General features: G+C 46.6%; 1 protein-coding gene across 1 annotated transcript in view; it reads right to left on the reverse strand.

The window, feature by feature from the left end:
- Window positions 1-17,146, reverse strand: part of C8H10orf90 (chromosome 8 C10orf90 homolog) — a 179,239-nt gene extending 162,093 nt beyond the window's left edge. Inside the window, exon 1 of the mRNA XM_069981801.1 lies at window positions 17,087-17,146. Coding sequence (XP_069837902.1) covers window positions 17,087-17,146 — 60 coding nt within the window. The remainder of the gene's footprint in view (window positions 1-17,086) is intronic.
- Window positions 17,147-18,220: the final 1,074 nt, after the last annotated feature.

Below are 18,220 nucleotides of genomic sequence, written 5' to 3' on the forward strand. Positions count from 1 at the left end.
TAAATCAGCTCTTTAGCTTACCTGGAGACAATGCTCTTTGTTATACAACAATTCATTTATTATAATGTCACTGTGTAGTTACAAAGGTTTTAGTGCTGTATGACAGGAGAGCTGACCATCCAATGCGAGCACCCCCAGGATTCTCTGCTACTGAATGTGGACGCACAGCAGCTGTACACATGCGCAGTGATACCTAGTATCAGGGCCGGCGTTAGGGGGGGGCAAAGTAGGCAATTGCCCAGGGCCCCCATCCCCCAGGGGCCCCCTAGCTCCTTCCTTCATTAGTGGAGCAGGAAGCAGAGCAGCACAAGCAGCTCCCCTGCTCCACTAATGAACGAAGGAGCTGAGCTGTGAGGACGTAGCGCCCCTCCTGCAGAGCTGCCTGTGCCCTACAGAAGAGGAGGAACGGCAAGCCCAGGTAAAGAAATAGAGGGGGGGGGGGGTTAGAGGGTCACGGAGACTGGGGGCGGGACTTGCGGCCAGGGGGCGGTGCTTATGGCCGTGGGTGGGCGGAGCCTCGGGTGTCTTTATTAAACAGTAACCCCCTCCCCATATACTAGCCTAGCGAACAGTATACAGGAAGGGGGCAGGGGATCTTGTATGTTGCAGTCCCCCCTTCCACCATATACTGTTCAGGGCCCTCCTCCCTCTGTATCTATGGCCACCAGGCCCTGAGCAGTACATGATGGAGGTGGGTGCTGAATCACACAGTATCCTGTATGATAAAGTACCCCCATATCTCTCCTCTGCTCTACTACTACCCCCAGTAGTGCTCTACTACTACCCCCAATACTACTCCTAATACTGCTCTACTATTACCCCCAATACTATTCCTAATACTGCCCTACTATTACCCCCAATAGTGCCCTACTACTACCCCAATACTACTCCTAATACTGCCCTACTACTACCCCCAATACTACTCCTAATACTGCTCTACTACTACCCCCAATAGTGCCCTACTACTACCACCATCAATACTACTCCTAATACTGCTCTACTACTACCCCCAATAGTGCCTTACTACTACCCCAATACTACTCCTAATACTGCCCTACTACTACCCCCAGTAGTGCCCTACTACTACCCCCAATACTACTCCTAATATTGCTCTACTACTACCCCCAATAGTGCCCTACTATTACCCCCAATACTACTCCTAATACTGCCCTACTATTACCCCCAATAGTGCCCTACTACTACCCCAATACTACTCCTAATACTGCCCTACTACTACCCCCAATACTACTCCTAATACTGCTCTACTACTACCCCCAATAGTTCCCTACTACTACCACCATCAATACTACTCCTAATACTGCTCTACTACTACCCCCAATAGTGCCTTACTACTACCCCAATACTACTCCTAATACTGCCCTACTACTACCCCCAGTAGTGCCCTACTACTACCCCCAATACTACTCCTAATATTGCTCTACTACTACCCCCAATAGTGCCCTACTATTACCCCCAATACTACTCCTAATACTGCCCTACTACTACCCCCAGTAGTGCCCTACTACTACCCCCAATACTACTCCTAATATTGCTCTACTACTACCCCCAATAGTGCCCTACTATTACCCCCAATACTACTCCCAATACTGCTCTACTACTACCACAAATACTGCCCTACTACTACCCCAATACTACTCCTAATACTGCTCTACTACTACTCCCAATACTGCCCTGCTACTACCCCCAATACTACTCCTAATACTGCTCTACTACTACCACAAATACTGCCCTACTACTACCCCAATACTACTCCTAATACTGCTCTACTACTACTCCCAATACTGCCCTACTACTACTCCTAATACTGCTCTACTACTACCCCCAATACTGCTCTACTACTACCCCCATACTGCCCTACTACTACCCCCAATACTACTCCTAATACTGCTCTACTACTACCCCCAATACTGCTCTACTACTACCCCCAATACTGCTATACTACTACCCCCATACTGCCCTACTACTACCCCCAATACTACTCCTAATACTGCTCTACTACTACCCCAATACTGCTCTACTACTACCCCCAATACTGCTCTACTACTACTCCCAATACTACTCTACTACTACCCCTAATACTGCTCTACTACTACCCCCAATACTGCTCTACTACTACCCCCAATACTGCTCTACTACCATTGCTATTATTACCTCCACTCCTGATACTACTACTACTCCCAAAACTGCTACTCCCCTTATCTACTACTACACCCCTCATCTTATATGCTTCTACTATTGCTACACGCCTTATCCACTATGCCTATACTACTACACCCATCAAAAAATAAATAAAAAAAATCGAGAAAAGAAAAAACGAGATTTTATTTTTTGCCCACATCACCCCAGCCCTAGGAGATGCTATGTGCTGGGGGCGGGGGGGCATTTAACTATCAGTGGAGATGCTATCTGCTGAGGGGGCAACTATCAGTGGAGATGCTATGTGCTGGGGGGGGGGGGGGACAGGGGAGATGCTATGTGCTGGGGGGGGGTAACTATCAGGGGAGCTGCTATCTGCTGAGGGGGCAACTATCAGGGGGCTAGCTAACAGGTGTAAAACCTACAGTGAGATGCCTCCTATATTGGTGGATACTACATACTGGGTGGTGGAGGTAACTACCAGAAGAATTACCTACAGAGGGATACCGACTATATGTACTATGGAGGCACAGAGGGACCTATCTACTATATAGGGCACAGAGGGGTCTTATTTAAGGTCACAGAAGATCACCCCACCTCGAGCAGCGCGCCAACCGCTGACAAAAAAGTATCGGGACCTTAAATTGCTGCTACAATGTTTTAGCATTTGGGGCCCCACCTTCAACTTTGCCCAGGGCCACATTTTGTCTAAAACCGGCCCTGCCTAGTATATGTATAATGTAGATTTAAACATAGAAAATTGCTTGTGATCACAATACCTGTTGATCTCTTTAAATATACTGTTGTGACAGTGCCACTTTAACCCCTAGACGACCTAGGGTGTACAGGTACTCCCTGGAAGTCTGTGCCCAGACGACCGTGGGCATACCTGTACGCCCTGACCAATGAAGCGCGCTCTGCTCCACTTCATAGGAGGTGGGGGCTGGCTGCAGTGAGCAGCCGGCACCTCGCCGTTAATGACAGGCTGCAGCGTGTCATTAACCCCTTAAATTCCGCAATCGCGGCACGACTACAGCGTTTAAGTGTCAGTGACACTGTCATTTAAGGATCGGAGGTCTCTCACCTGCCTCCGTGCGGTCCGATCGGCGATCTGTTCACTGAGCCAGCAAAGGCAGGCTCAATGAGCAGATGGCCTATCACACTGATCAATGCTATGCCTATGGCATTGCTGTGATCAATGTGAATAATCAAACGTATGTAAAAGTCCCCCAAAGGGACATTAAATGTGTAAAAAAAGTAAAAAACATTATTACACTACCCCAAAGCCCCTCCCCCAATAAAAGTTCAAATCACCCCCCTTTCCCATTATATAAATAAAACATATAAAAATAAATAAATAAACATATAATATACGTAGTGTGCATAATTGTCCGATCTATTAAAATATAACAAGCGTCATCACTAACGGTGAATGGCGTAGAGGAAAAGAGGGAAAAAAGTGCCAGGATTACTGATTTTTTGTTACCTTATATATAAAAAAGTTAATAAAAAATTAGATCAAAACATCCGATCTTCACAAATATGGTATTAATAAAAACTAGAGATCATGGCGGAAAAAATGACACCCCATACAGCCCCATAGGTGAAAAAATAAAACCGCTATAAGTGTCACAATTGGGCCGTTTTATTAATAATATATAAAAAAAATATATATAACATTAGAGAATCTGTGTAACCTGCATAAGGTTGTGTTCGGACTGACCTATAGAATAATGGTATCACGTTGCTTTTACCATATAGTGCATAACGTAGACACAGGAACCCCCCAAACGTTACCATATTGCATTCTTTTTTAAGATTTCACCTATTTATATCTTCATAAATAATATATTTGGGGTTCCATCATACATGTTATGGTAGAATTAAGGACGCCATTACACAGTACAACTATTCCTGTAAAAACAAAGCCCCAACATGGCCCTATAGATAGAAAACTGAAAGTGCTGGAGCTCTTAAAAGGGGAGGAGGGAAAAAACGAAAACAAAAATGAAAATTTGCGTGGTCCACTGGGTCATTTTGGGCCTGGTCCTCAAAGAGTTAAACTAATTTTGCTCAACTTTTTCTGATTCACACATAGTAAGTATCAATCAAACAATCATTGCCGTGCCTTTACTCCCTTTTCTTACCAGATATCTTATTCAAGATGGTTTGAGAATAACTGGAAATATTTGCAGTTCTTGTGTTGACTTTAACTGACTATGATGATACTTTAGCATTACAATCTACATTTTTCATTGCATTTCTACATTGTGCTATTACCGTTTTCTCGCTTTTTTTCACAAAATTTTGAAAACTTAATAAAACTACAGCTAAAAAACACTCAACGACCTTACATCTTCTAAGCACAGTAAAACTTTTAATATCCAGATAATGGAAAGGATAAACTACTCCCTTCAATAACACTGGGGTCCAATGAAGTGTGTAAAATTACAGCGGACTACAGCAAAGGACTTTCCATATATATACTTGAAAATTTTAAATTTAAAACAAATAAACTCTCAGGCTTAAATTGAAACTCTATAAAGTTAAAGTTAGTGTTGTTCTACATGCTGTCACGGCCGCGGCGGCGTCCCATGCTCCGGGCCGCCGCCGCGACCTCCTCCCATCTTATGCAGCTGCCGGGGTCCCGGTGCAGGGACCCGGCGCTGCTACACGTTCGGCCCCGGGGGGCGCCTCACCTCTCCACGCTCCTGTCTCTCGCTGTGCCGGCCGGCGCGCGCGTCCCCGCCTCCTCGGGCGCGCGCGCGCCGGCTGTCTCAGATTTAAAGGGGCAGTGCGCTCCTAATTGGTAGTTGCACCAATCACTCCCCTATAAATCCCAGCATGCCCTGTCCCCTGTGTTGGAGCCTCTACATGCTTCCCATAGCGTTTGGCCCAGCTCCCTGTTGTTCCTGTGTCCTGTCCGTTACCTGGTCCCTAGTCCCTGTTCCTGAGTCCTGTCCGTTACCTGGTCCCTTGTCCCTGTTCCTGGTTCCTGTTCCCCTGTCACTCCACCTGTTCCTGTGTCCAGCCAGTCACGTGCTCTCTCATCTGCAGACTATTGCCTGTGCCATCTCCTGCCACGCCTCGCCTGCCGACACCAGCAACCAAGCCAGGGGTAGCGACCTGGGGGTCGCCTGCCGCAGCAAGTCCATCCCGCCTTGCGGCGGGCTCTGGTGAAAACCAGCGGCCCCTTAGACTCCGCTCCCTGGTGAGGTTTGTGCCATCGCTGGTGCCGGTCCAGTGGATCCACTACTCCGGGCGTTACAGTAGGCTCCAACCATGGATCCCGGCGAGGTGCCTGATATCCGCGAGGTAGCCCGAGTGGTCGCCCTACAGGCTCAACAGATTCAGCAACAGTCACAGCTGATTCAACAACTGACTGCAGCCGTTCAACAGCATACCACAGCTCAGCAGTCATCACCTCCGGCAGCCCCTTCAAAACTACGACTGGCTCTCCCAAGTAAATATGGAGGTGACCCCAAGTTGTGCAGAGGGTTCCTGACCCAATGCACCATGTACATCGAACTTTTAAGCAGTCAGTTTGCCACCGAGCGCTCTAAAGTGGCTTTCATTATCAGCCTATTGGAGGGAAGAGCTCTGGCCTGGGCCACGCCACTATGGGACCGTAATGATCCGGTTGCTGCCAATTTTCGAATCTTCCTGGACGAGTTCCGCTCGGTCTTTGAGGAACCTGCCCGTGCGTCTTCGGCTGAGACTGCTCTCCTCAATTTATCCCAAGGGACTTCCTCCGTTGGTGATTACGCCATCCAGTTCCGCACCCTGGCTGCGGAACTAGACTGGAATGAGGCCGCTCTGATTGCCACCTTTAAAAAGGGCCTGTCCAGCCAAGTGAAGGATGTGCTCGCTGCCCGGGATCTGCCTACCTCCTTGAACGATCTTATTCTACTGGCTACCAGAGTCTACACCAGGTTTTCCGAGAGAGAGGAGGAGGTTCGGCAAGGACGGCGTCTGAGTCTGCCCCGTCGCCATCCTCGGCTGGCACCGGTGTTCCAGAATCCTGTTGCTCCTATGTCCCAGTCGCTTCCAGAGGTTCCTATGCAGGTGGAACGTGTTCGCCTGACGACTGATGAGAGGAACCGTCGACTGGACCAGAATCTCTGCCTCTATTGCGGTGGCGCGGATCACTATCGACAGAGATGTCCCCAACGCCCTCAGCGTCCGGGAAACGCCCGCACCTAGGTCCGGTGGGAGAGGCCTCCCTAGGTGTGAATGCCACCTCTCCAAGGTTGACTATGCCCGTCTCCATCCAGACACCCTCTGGGCAAGTTTTCCAGACTACTGCCCTCATCGACTCTGGCTCTGCTGGCAGTTTCATCTCTGCTTCGTTGGTCCAAAGATGGCGGCTACCCGTGATCCAGCTAGCCCAACCCCGGTCTATCTCTTCGGTTACGGGGGAGGTTCTTACCGAAGCGGTGTACAGCCAGACGGCACCCCTAGTCCTCCAGGTGGGAGCCTTACATCAGGAGAAGATCTCCTTCTATGTCTTGCGCCATTCCTCTTCCAACCTCCTGCTGGGGCTTCCTTGGCTGCAAATCCATACCCCTAAGCTGGACTGGAGAACTGGGGAGGTTCTCAGCTGGGGTCAGGACTGTCATAACCGGTGTCTGAGATCTCCTCAACCCAAGTGCTCTACAAGGTCACCTGCTTGTGTCAAGCCTCTATCCGGGCTACCGGAGGACTACCAAGACTTTGTCGATGTTTTCTCGGCCAAGGAGGCGGACTCACTACCACCCCATCGGGCCTATGATTGCCCTATAGACCTCCTTCCTGGGTCTTCTCCTTCACGTGGTCGAGTATACCCTCTCTCTGTGCCCGAGACTGAAGCCATGTCCTCCTACATCCAGGAGAACTTACAAAAGGGCTTCATCCGCAAATCCACGTCTCCAGCTGGCGCCGGATTTTTCTTTGTTCAGAAGAAGGACGGTTCCCTCCGCCCATGCATAGACTATCGGGGTTTAAATAAGGTGACCGTTAAGAACCGCTATCCTCTTCCGCTTATTCCGGAACTATTCGACCGTCTTCGTGGAGCAAAGATCTTCTCCAAGCTGGATCTCAGGGGAGCGTATAACTTGGTCCGAATTCGTAAGGGAGACGAATGGAAGACCGCTTTCAACACCAGGGATGGGCACTACGAATATCTGGTCATGCCATTCGGCCTATGCAATGCCCCAGCGGTCTTCCAGGAATTCGTGAACGATATCTTCCGAGACCTCCTCTATGTCTGCGTCATTGTTTATTTGGACGACATTTTGGTCTTCTCCCCGGACCAGCAGACTCATGTGGCACAAGTGCGTCAGGTTCTACGAAGACTACGGGCCAATCATCTATACGCCAAGCTTGAGAAGTGCGTTTTCCATCAGCGCAGTCTTCCATTTCTTGGCTATATCGTCTCCGATCAGGGCCTACAAATGGATCCAGCCAAGCTCGCAGCTGTCCTTCAATGGCCACGCCCTGTGGGACTTAGAGCTATCCAACGTTTCCTGGGCTTCGCCAACTATTACCGGCAATTCATCCCTCACTTCTCTACCCTGGTCGCACCCATTGTGGCTCTCACTAAAAAGAAGGCGGACCCCAGACGTTGGCCTCCAGAGGCCGAACAAGCCTTCAATAGCCTCAAGTCTGCCTTTGCCTCCGCTCCTGCCCTAGTCCGCCCGGATGTCTCCAGGCCGTTTTCTCTCGAGGTCGATGCTTCTTCTGTGGGCGCAGGAGCCGTTCTCTCGCAAAGGGACACATCAGGCAAGACCAGAACCTGTGGGTTCTTCTCTAAGACTTTCTCCCCTGCCGAGAGGAACTATACCATTGGGGACCGTGAACTCCTGGCCATTAAGTTGGCACTGGAGGAGTGGCGTCATCTATTAGAGGGGGCTAAACACCCGGTTAACATCTACACGGACCACAAGAACCTCCTCTACCTCCAATCGGCTCAACGCCTCAATCCCAGGCAGGCTCGGTGGTCCCTCTTCTTCTCTCGGTTCAACTATACCATCCACTTCCGTCCAGCCGAGAAGAATCTAAAGGCCGATGCATTATCCCGAGCATCCGATGTCATGGGGCAAGAGGAATCTCCTCGTCACATAATACCTCCCGACCGCCTAGTACCAGTTGCCACTTCTGCTCTGCAGAGACTGCCTCCCGGGAAGACTTATGTGCGTCCCGCACTCCGTAAACGCATCTTGAAGTGGGGGCATTCCTCTTTGGTAGCCGGGCATCCAGGAGCCCAAAAGACCGGGCAATTGATCTCCCGTCATTACTGGTGGCCCAATCTCCTCCAGGATGTCAAGGATTTTGTGGCTTCCTGTGCAGTCTGTGCCAGGAATAAATCTCCCCGTCTAAGACCTGCCGGCCTACTATTGCCCTTGCCAGTCCCGGATCATCCCTGGCACCACATTGGGATGGATTTCATCACTGACCTACCTCCATCTGCGGGCAATACAGTTATTTGGGTGGTGACGGACCGCTTTTCTAAAATGGCTCACTTCGTGGCCCTTCCTGGTCTGCCCTCTGCTCCTCGTCTGGCTCAGTTGTTCTTCCGACACATCTTTCGCCTGCATGGACTTCCTCTTCACATTGTGTCCGACCGAGGCTCTCAATTTGTCTCTAAATTTTGGCGTGCCCTATGCTCGCAACTCCAAGTGAAGCTGGACTTCTCATCGGCCTATCATCCTCAAACCAACGGGCAAGTGGAGAGAGTCAATCAGATTCTGGGCAACTACCTACGCCATTTTGTTTCAAGCCGCCAAGACAACTGGTCCGATCTACTCCCATGGGCAGAATTCTCTTATAACCACTTGGACTCGACTTCCACAGGCAAGTCCCCTTTCTATGTGGTCTACGGGCATCATCCTCGTCCTCCTCTGCCTCTCTCTCCATCCTCTGAAGTCCCAGCCGTGGAGGAGTTGTTATCTGACCTGCAATCGATCTGGGAACAAACTCGACAGTCCTTACTCAAAGCCTCGGAACGCATGAAGGACCAGGCTGATAAGAAGAGGAGACCTGCCACGAATTTTCTCCCAGGTGACAAAGTCTGGCTCTCGGCCAAATATGTCCGACTCAAGATCCCCAGCTACAAGTTGGGCCCTCGATTCCTCGGTCCTTTCTCGGTGCTAAGACGCATCAACCCTGTCACCTACAAACTCCGCCTACCCCCCACTATGCGGATTCCGAACTCCTTCCATGTTTCCCTCTTAAAACCAGTGGTCCTGAACCGGTTCTCCGATAGGTCTTCGTTCTCTGCTCCTCAAGCCGTCTCTGACGACGTCTACGCTGTTAAGGACATTCTGGCTATGAAGACTGTCAGAGGTAGAAGGTTCTTCCTGGTGGACTGGAAAGGATTTGGTCCTGAGGAGAGGTCCTGGGAACCCGAGGCTAACATCCTGGACCAAGATCTCATCAAAAGGTTCCTGCAGGTTAGAAAGAGGGGGAGGCCAAAGGGGGGGGGTACTGTCACGGCCGCGGCGGCGTCCCATGCTCCGGGCCGCCGCCGCGACCTCCTCCCATCTTATGCAGCTGCCGGGGTCCCGGTGCAGGGACCCGGCGCTGCTACACGTTCGGCCCCGGGGGGCGCCTCACCTCTCCACGCTCCTGTCTCTCGCTGTGCCGGCCGGCGCGCGCGTCCCCGCCTCCTAGGGCGCGCGCGCGCCGGCTGTCTCAGATTTAAAGGGGCAGTGCGCTCCTAATTGGTAGTTGCACCAATCACTCCCCTATAAATCCCAGCATGCCCTGTCCCCTGTGTTGGAGCCTCTACATGCTTCCCATAGCGTTTGGCCCAGCTCCCTGTTGTTCCTGTGTCCTGTCCGTTACCTGGTCCCTAGTCCCTGTTCCTGAGTCCTGTCCGTTACCTGGTCCCTTGTCCCTGTTCCTGGTTCCTGTTCCCCTGTCACTCCACCTGTTCCTGTGTCCAGCCAGTCACGTGCTCTCTCATCTGCAGACTATTGCCTGTGCCATCTCCTGCCACGCCTCGCCTGCCGACACCAGCAACCAAGCCAGGGGTAGCGACCTGGGGGTCGCCTGCCGCAGCAAGTCCATCCCGCCTTGCGGCGGGCTCTGGTGAAAACCAGCGGCCCCTTAGACTCCGCTCCCTGGTGAGGTTTGTGCCATCGCTGGTGCCGGTCCAGTGGATCCACTACTCCGGGCGTTACACATGCCTTGTTGTAATGACACTGTATATTGAAACATTGGACAAATGAAACAATTTGCATGTTCTGCTGTTAAACCCATAATTGTTCCATCTCTTGTGTATTGTATTACCTACATCTTGTTATATCTGCTGCTATAATGAGATGAAAACTTTAACTAGCGCAAAACATTCCAACTCGTAACAATAGCTATTATATGGAAAATGAGTCCCCACTCCCCCACCCCACATTCTGTTTTTGTTATTTGTTTGTTACTAGTTCTGTAAATTACATAAGGGAAGCTACATAGTAAAAAAAAAAAAAAATTACATAGGGGAAGCTACATAGTAAAAAAAAAAATTGTACTCACCTGCTGCTGTGCTAACTGCTTGGAGCTGCCTGTTCTCCATCCTGACACAGGCAATGTCTACTTAGCCAATCACTGGCTGAAATGGGTCCCTGCTGTAGCTAGTAATGCATGTCAGGATAGAATCCCCGAGAAGCAAGGATGGTCTGGTGGAATGGCACTGGTGGGGAGTAGCAGCTGCAGGTAAGTACATATTTTTTGGATCTTGAGCACTTGGACAACCCCTTTAAAGGTTTTTTTTTTCAGGTATAATTTATTGATGGCCTTTCCTTGGGATTCAACCCAGCACGCCGCCAATCAATATGTACTAGAGCTACTGTTGCCACTTTACACAGAGCAGGAAGCGTATATTGACATATATTGTATAGTGGCCATTTTAAATAACTGCAGCTCTCAGCTCTTGTTTACTTCGATGGGAGTTGTGCTGAGGTAACTCAGCTTGGAAACCCCCTAAAATAAGTTTAGCTACTGTTAGAGATGAGCGCAACAAAAATCTGTTTCTTATATAGTTCCGGAACTACACATATTTGTTATAAATTGTATGTTTTTAAACAATAGGCAAATTATAAGAAACCCGCTATCCAACCTAATCCAAAAATGATACGGTAACATAATAACAGCTTCAGTTGAATCTTTGTATACTCACCTAGAGGTCATCAGCGGTACTAAAAATTTTAAATTTGATTAAACGGATGTCACCCGCCGTCTTCCATCAGGGCTCATCTCTTACATTTCTGCCGGATAAGCCTCTCGGTAATATGATAAAACTGTAATACTTCAGATGCATCATAGGAAATCCTAATTTCCAGTTATCTAGACCACCAAATTACTAATTAAAAACCATCTTTTCTAAACAGTTACCAAAGTGCACAGATGATTCTCAAAATCCATTTCTTCAAGGACGCGGGCATGAGATGAATAGAAATCAGCCTCTCTGTTTTGTAGATTTTTTTTTCTTGGCTTTTTCAAAAAATACAGATATTTTAGCACAGTTGCTCGGACTGAATTTTAACTAACTGTCTAATAAAACCCATGCAAAAATTACTTAGCAGGATCTGGCGAGTGCAAACCGGGAGAAAAGCAGCATAAGCTTGTAACAGTATGGAATGATAATCTCTCTTATGTGTCTATCTATCTCCTATCTATCTATCTCCTATCTATCTATCTATCTATCTATCTCCTATCTATCTATCTATCTTCTATCTATCTATCTATCTATCTATCTATCTATCTATCATCTATCTATCTCCTATCTATCTATCTATCTATCGTTCTATCTATCTATCGTTCTATCTATCTATCTATCTATCTCCTATCTATCTGGCTATCTATCTATCTATCTATCTATCTATCTCCTATCTATCTATCTATCTATCTATCTATCTATCTATCTATATAATCAGAATATCGAGCAATTGCATAAGGTGAAAAAAATTTATTTACATATAATCACACGTGTACAGAACAGCAATCGTGGATCAAGATGCAATGTTTCGGCAGCCAGTTGCTGCCATTTTCAAGCATAACCCACAGTGAAACCATATTTTTTTACAAGTGCATTATCAGTGAAACAGTTACAATTGGTTAAAGGCAGGGCCGGCGTCAGCACCCGGCTAACTAGGGCAAATGCCGGGGCCCACAGCTCCTCTAGGGGCCCACTCCCGTTTGTTACTACATTTTTTTGTTAGTAAAAAAGAAAAAAAAGTGTAGTAACAAAGGGGACTGGGCCCCTAGAGGCCGCATGTGACAGTTAGGGGCCACGCCGATACATACTGGGGCCCCCGGGCACCTGTCTTCCTTCACAAATCTTCCCTACAGCCGAGTAGGAAAGGACCTTTGAGTGTGTAGGACCTTTGATGATGTCACGGGTCATGTGATCGGACACCTGACCTGATAGAGGGCAGCACGGTAGGCTCTGCAAACTAAGTGTTCTGTATGTGCTGGTTTCTAGTTGTTTTGTGTATAGAGGTCCTGCTGTAATATATATATATATCTATTACAGCAGGATATATATATGTTACAGCAGGACCTCTATACACAAAACAACTAGATATCTGTATCTATCTATGTATCTATCTATCTATCTATCTATCTCCTATCTATCTATCTATCTCTTATCTATCTATCTCCTATCTATCTATCTATCTATCTATCTTCTATCTCTCTGTCTCTCTGTCTCTATCATATAAACATGGTGAGACCCCTAGTTCTCCTATATACAGGTCCTGCAGTGATGTTCAGTGTGTATATATATATATATATATATATATATATATATATACACTGTATATCACTGCAGGACCTGTATATAGGAGAACTAGGGGTCTCACCATGTTTATATATATATATATATATATATATATATATATATATATATATATAATCATGCTGGTGCTGCTAGTTCTTCTGTATACAGCTCCTGCTCTGTGTGTGTGCGCTTGTATATATACACATACACACACACACACACACACACACACACACACAGACACACACACACACAGCAGGAGCTGCATGCAGGAGAGATCAGGAGATACAGAAGGAGAAAGATATGCAGCAGCCGCATGTTTCTTTTGCTGCAAATCTTTCCTCACCTGTCTCTCCATGATTTGCTCCTTAAAGGGGCCCACCGAGGCTCTGTCGCCCGAGGGCCCACAAAAAGCTGGAGCCGGCCCTGGTTAAAGGGGTTATCCAGTGCTACAGAAACATGGCCGCTTTCTTCCAGAGACAACACGACCCTTGTCTCCAGTTCAGGTTCGGTTTGCAATTAAGCTCCTTTCACTTTAATGGAACTGAGCAGCAACACTCCACCCAAGCTGGAGACAAGAATGGGGCTGTCTCTGGAAGAAATGACGTGAAAATTAGGAGTCCTCTGAATTGTCCAATGCTCCATAGCGTAAAATGTGTTCGCAGTTCATTCAGAAATTGTGTCCATTCATAAAACAGTGAATCAATACGAATAATGTGGTAGAGGCGCGTATCCATAGTGATCTCCTGATGAAGTGAGCGAAACGTGCGTCGGGCTGTTGGTGCTGGAGAGGGGTAAGATATCAGTGTGGTAGTTGCCGTTCACCTCTTTTTCTTTGTTTTGTATTTGGATTTTTTTGTCCCTCCTTTATACTTAATCTCTGGGCTTGACTATGCAGGACACTCAGTGGATAGTGATTACTTCCACCTCATGTATGTATGTGTGTATATATATATATATATATATATATATATATATATATATATATTTGTTACATTGCCCACTAAGCTTTCCCAGATGGCATAGGAGGTCATCCATTATAATCCTTCATTACATGCCATCTACTTGGTGACCGCTGGTTGGCGCTAATATTACTTGGGCATCCCCTTCTTGAATCTGTTTACCCTTCACCATATTTATTACTTTCATTTTAAATGGTTATATATTACTATAACATACATACCCCCTCTCCGATAGTAAACTTCTGTGTATTTTATCCTATGATTGTACTATGTATTAAAACGTATTTGCTTAATAAAGAATTGTATATATTTTCTCAATTTTGGTATGCAATGCAATGCATTTTTGCAATTTTTCTTTGGATTTCTTGTACTTTTGATGGCAAACTATTAATCGTTTAGCAGACTCTCTTTGGTTTTCTACTAACCTCAGGAGTTAGTTACATTTTGATCAAAATAGCATAAGCCCAGACACCGCTTGATGGTTCCTGATATGTGTGGGTCCCTAAGTAAAAAATGGCGCACCCCCACGTGGCGAACAACGTTGCCAAAGGGAGGAGCAACCCAGTCATCCAGCAGCCCCAATTCTGCTAGACATAGCCCCCCTGAGCTCTTGGCTACACCACCCCCAGGCAACGTGCCGCCACAACAATGGCCGCCGCATAGGACTACTCCACATGGAGCAGAAGCAAAATGGAAAAACACCTTACCCTGTACTTTCAGCCAAAGGACTGAGGAAAGACTCTCCATAGAATCTATTTCATTAATGTAACTGAGTCATGTGATCACCAGTCTGACCCACAAGAAAATCAGTGTTTAATGTGTCAAAGGAAGTGGCCTGTCCTGCATCAGCTGACTTCCTGTGAACTACAGAATCACATCATCCCCTATCAGGTGTATTCTGGGTACTTACAGATCCCACCACACTCCACATAGATCTGTAGGCTGCTGAGAGGCTTCTAAAGGGCTCAGACATTGACTTGCAGGGATGCTACCTCCAATAGGCAGCACCAAAGGGCAAACACCAATTGAGCAATGCCTGGCCTAAAATCTCCTAAAGGCGTTAAGATGACCTGATTTACTATGATTTATGTCTACAGGCAGAGCACCTCTCAATAAGTACTGGGTGGGGGATGGGGATTTAGATACAGATACACCAGTTTTGGGATTTACCCCTTCCCCCACATTCTTTTAAAGGAGTAGTCCAGACATGCCACCAGAGGCAGGGGGGGGATTTGATAACAAGTACGAACTTACCTCTGCCCACAGTGAGCAGCAGGACCGGCCTCAGGACCCCCGCTGGGCTCTAGGTTCTCAGGGGTGTACACGCCACAACCTGGCTGAGGGACTGCTCACCACGGGCACAGGGAGAGGTGAGTGCGTACTCCTTATCAAATTCCCCCCTGTCCCTGCCGGCTACCGAATTTTCAAAATGGCCGGACTTCTCCTTTATAACTGATAGCAAATAATAAATATGATAAATGGGAAAACAAAATTGAAACAAAAACTATCTTAAAAAGTTTTCCTTCATCCACTCATTAACTTTTAATCACATAAAACAGCCGAGCCCCCGCGATGAGACCCCCACAGCGTCATTTACATTTACTTTTATTTTTTTCCTAAATAATGAGAAATAAAAAATCGTGACTGACAGCTTTGAAAAACTCAGTCGGAGACTTTCATTTCCAGCTCAATGCATGGGATTTCTTGCGTTTTGTTCTGTATGATTCACATCTGAAGGACTCTCCACAACAACAATCTACTTTAATCCTGTCTTCAACAGCATCTTATACCTAAAAAGGGAATTTTTTTTTTTTTCAGATCTTTGACACAACACTTTAAATGGGCCGGTGAAGGGGAATAAATGATTGATCCCTGAACTATTGTGCTGATCCGTTAATGTGCCGTATAATGTCTGCCAGCAAAAGCGGGGAATTTCAGCGATCAATAAACAGGCTGTAATGATGCAACGTGCTGCAGGCTTCACTTATACTTATTCCAACACCTAAAGGAAGCCCCCCATGTGGTCCTTATCGCCTTCTTCCTTATGAAGGCAGAAATGCGTCCTCGCAGGCTTTAAAAGCCTAATCCTGTTATACAAGGCGCAGAAAGCACGCTGCGAGAGGGAAATTATATCCAGGCAGCAATATTCTTCGCCTCCGCTGATATTTAAGGGACACAAATCTTATAATAGCTGAAGTAGTCGCCACTCGCTTTACTGCAGAGATACTTAGGAATAACAGGAGACACATATATTCCAAGTATAATGCGAAAGGACTTGGCGCTCCTGGGCGCCAATATGACATCAGAAAACATTGTGTTATAATGGGCAGGACGATGTTTGGGGCCCCATAGGCTCCAGGGCCTGGCTGAAAGCATAACCACTCCTCTACATATAGCGTTGTATAATATGATAGAGCTTATACATAGTGGGGAATTGTTGCTGAGGATAATTCCCAGAAAAAATGCAACAAAGGGCCCATGGATCTGTGTTATATGTTAAAGGGGTACTCCAGCAAAAATCTTTTTTTATACAGATTTGAATTCTACTTCTATTTAAAAATGTCAAGAATTCCAGTACTTACCAGCTTCTGTAAGCCCTGCAGGAAGTGGTGTATTTTTTCCAGTCTGACACAATGCTCTCTGCTGCCACCTTTGTCCATGTCAGGAACTGTCCAGAGCAGTAGTAAATCCCTGTAGAAAACCTCTCCTGCTCTGGACAGTTCATGTCTTAGACAGAGGTGGCAGTAGAGAGCACTGTGTCAGACTGGAAGCAAAACAGTGCTTCCTGCAGAGCATACAGAAGCTGATAAGTATGGTAAAACTTAAGATTGTGTAATAAAAGTAAATTACAAATCTATATAACTTTCTGAAACCTGTTGATTTGAAAGAAAAAAATTTGGGCTAGAGTTCCTCTTTTAGGGGAACCAATCACTTAAAAAATCGATATAGCACTAAGTAAACGTATCGGTACATCACCGAGCACACTTCTTTAACATATACCTATGCCTTGCGACCCTGCTCGGTATGATCAGAAAACTTACTTTGAATAGGTCCCACGCTGTATGCAACTGTGGGTCAACTAGTCATCTGAGCTTGTGGCTGGGGCAGGTAGTCATGTCTCCTGGGTGTGCCTGCACTGTAATCATGCCCTCTCTGGGTGTGATTCCCAGCGCTGTATCAGCCATATGTCGCAGGAGGCGATCTTCAAACTCACCAGTGCTTCAATGTCATCATCATGGCGGACAGTGGGATATGAGGCTGCAGTACTGCGCATGTCCGCTGTATAGATAAGATTGGAGCGTCAATGAGTTAGAAGACCGCTTCCTGCAATGTATGGCTGATACAGCGCTGTGAATCATGCCCAGAGGAGGGGGTGATTACAGCGCTGGCATGTCCAGGAGAAATGACTACATGCCCCAGCCCCAAAGCCCAGATGACTAGTTGGCCCACATTTACATACAGCCCGGGACTTATTCAAAGTAAGTTTTCTTACTTCACATGGAACACTCACCATTGCTACCCTTAACAAGCTATTTTTTTTTTCATTCAAGCTCATTACATTACCTGGGTCATGTGATCACCAGTCTGACCCACAAGAAAATCACACTGTTTACTGTCTCAGAGAAAGTGGCATGTCCTGGGTCAGCTGACTTCCTGTCGACTACAGTATGACATCATCACCTATCAGATGTCTTCTGGCTGCTCACAGATCCCACCCAGAGGCTGTCTCTGTTTGGGATCAGACTATATAGTAGTCTGGAGACAGGTCAGATGTGATATTGGACAATTCAGATTACAGAGCTGCAGAATATGTTCATAGTACATAAATAAATTAATAAATAAATACATTTCCAGTTGTAATAACAGAGAAACAGCATAATACAGAGCTCCAGAGCTGTAAGGGTAAGTTCACATCACGAGTTTGCTATCCGTTCAATGTATCCATTCTATGAAAAAAAAAGCAAAACATGCCATACGTTTTGATCCGCTTTCCATTGCCATTATAAAAAAAATACAATTTAAATTTACATTATAAAAAAAGGATCAAAATGCCTGTGTTCTTTTTTTACATTTTGTAGCGTACACAAAAACGTAGTTGACCGCGTTTTGCTAAATTGTGATGTGAACCTAGCTTTATTCTGAGACTCAAATCAAAATTGTAAGATTTAATTTTTTTTAAATATCACCAATTTTGAAATACACTCTATACATTGCTAATGTGGTAAATGACTATTCTAGCTGCAAATGTCTAAATGTTCTAATGGTACAATGTGTTTGCTCATTGGCTCAGAAGGCTAATCGATGATTAGAAAACCCTTGTGCAATCATGTTCACACATCTGAAAACA

Source organism: Dendropsophus ebraccatus, chromosome 8, assembly GCF_027789765.1.
Source record: "Dendropsophus ebraccatus isolate aDenEbr1 chromosome 8, aDenEbr1.pat, whole genome shotgun sequence".
NCBI lineage: Eukaryota > Metazoa > Chordata > Amphibia > Anura > Hylidae > Dendropsophus > Dendropsophus ebraccatus.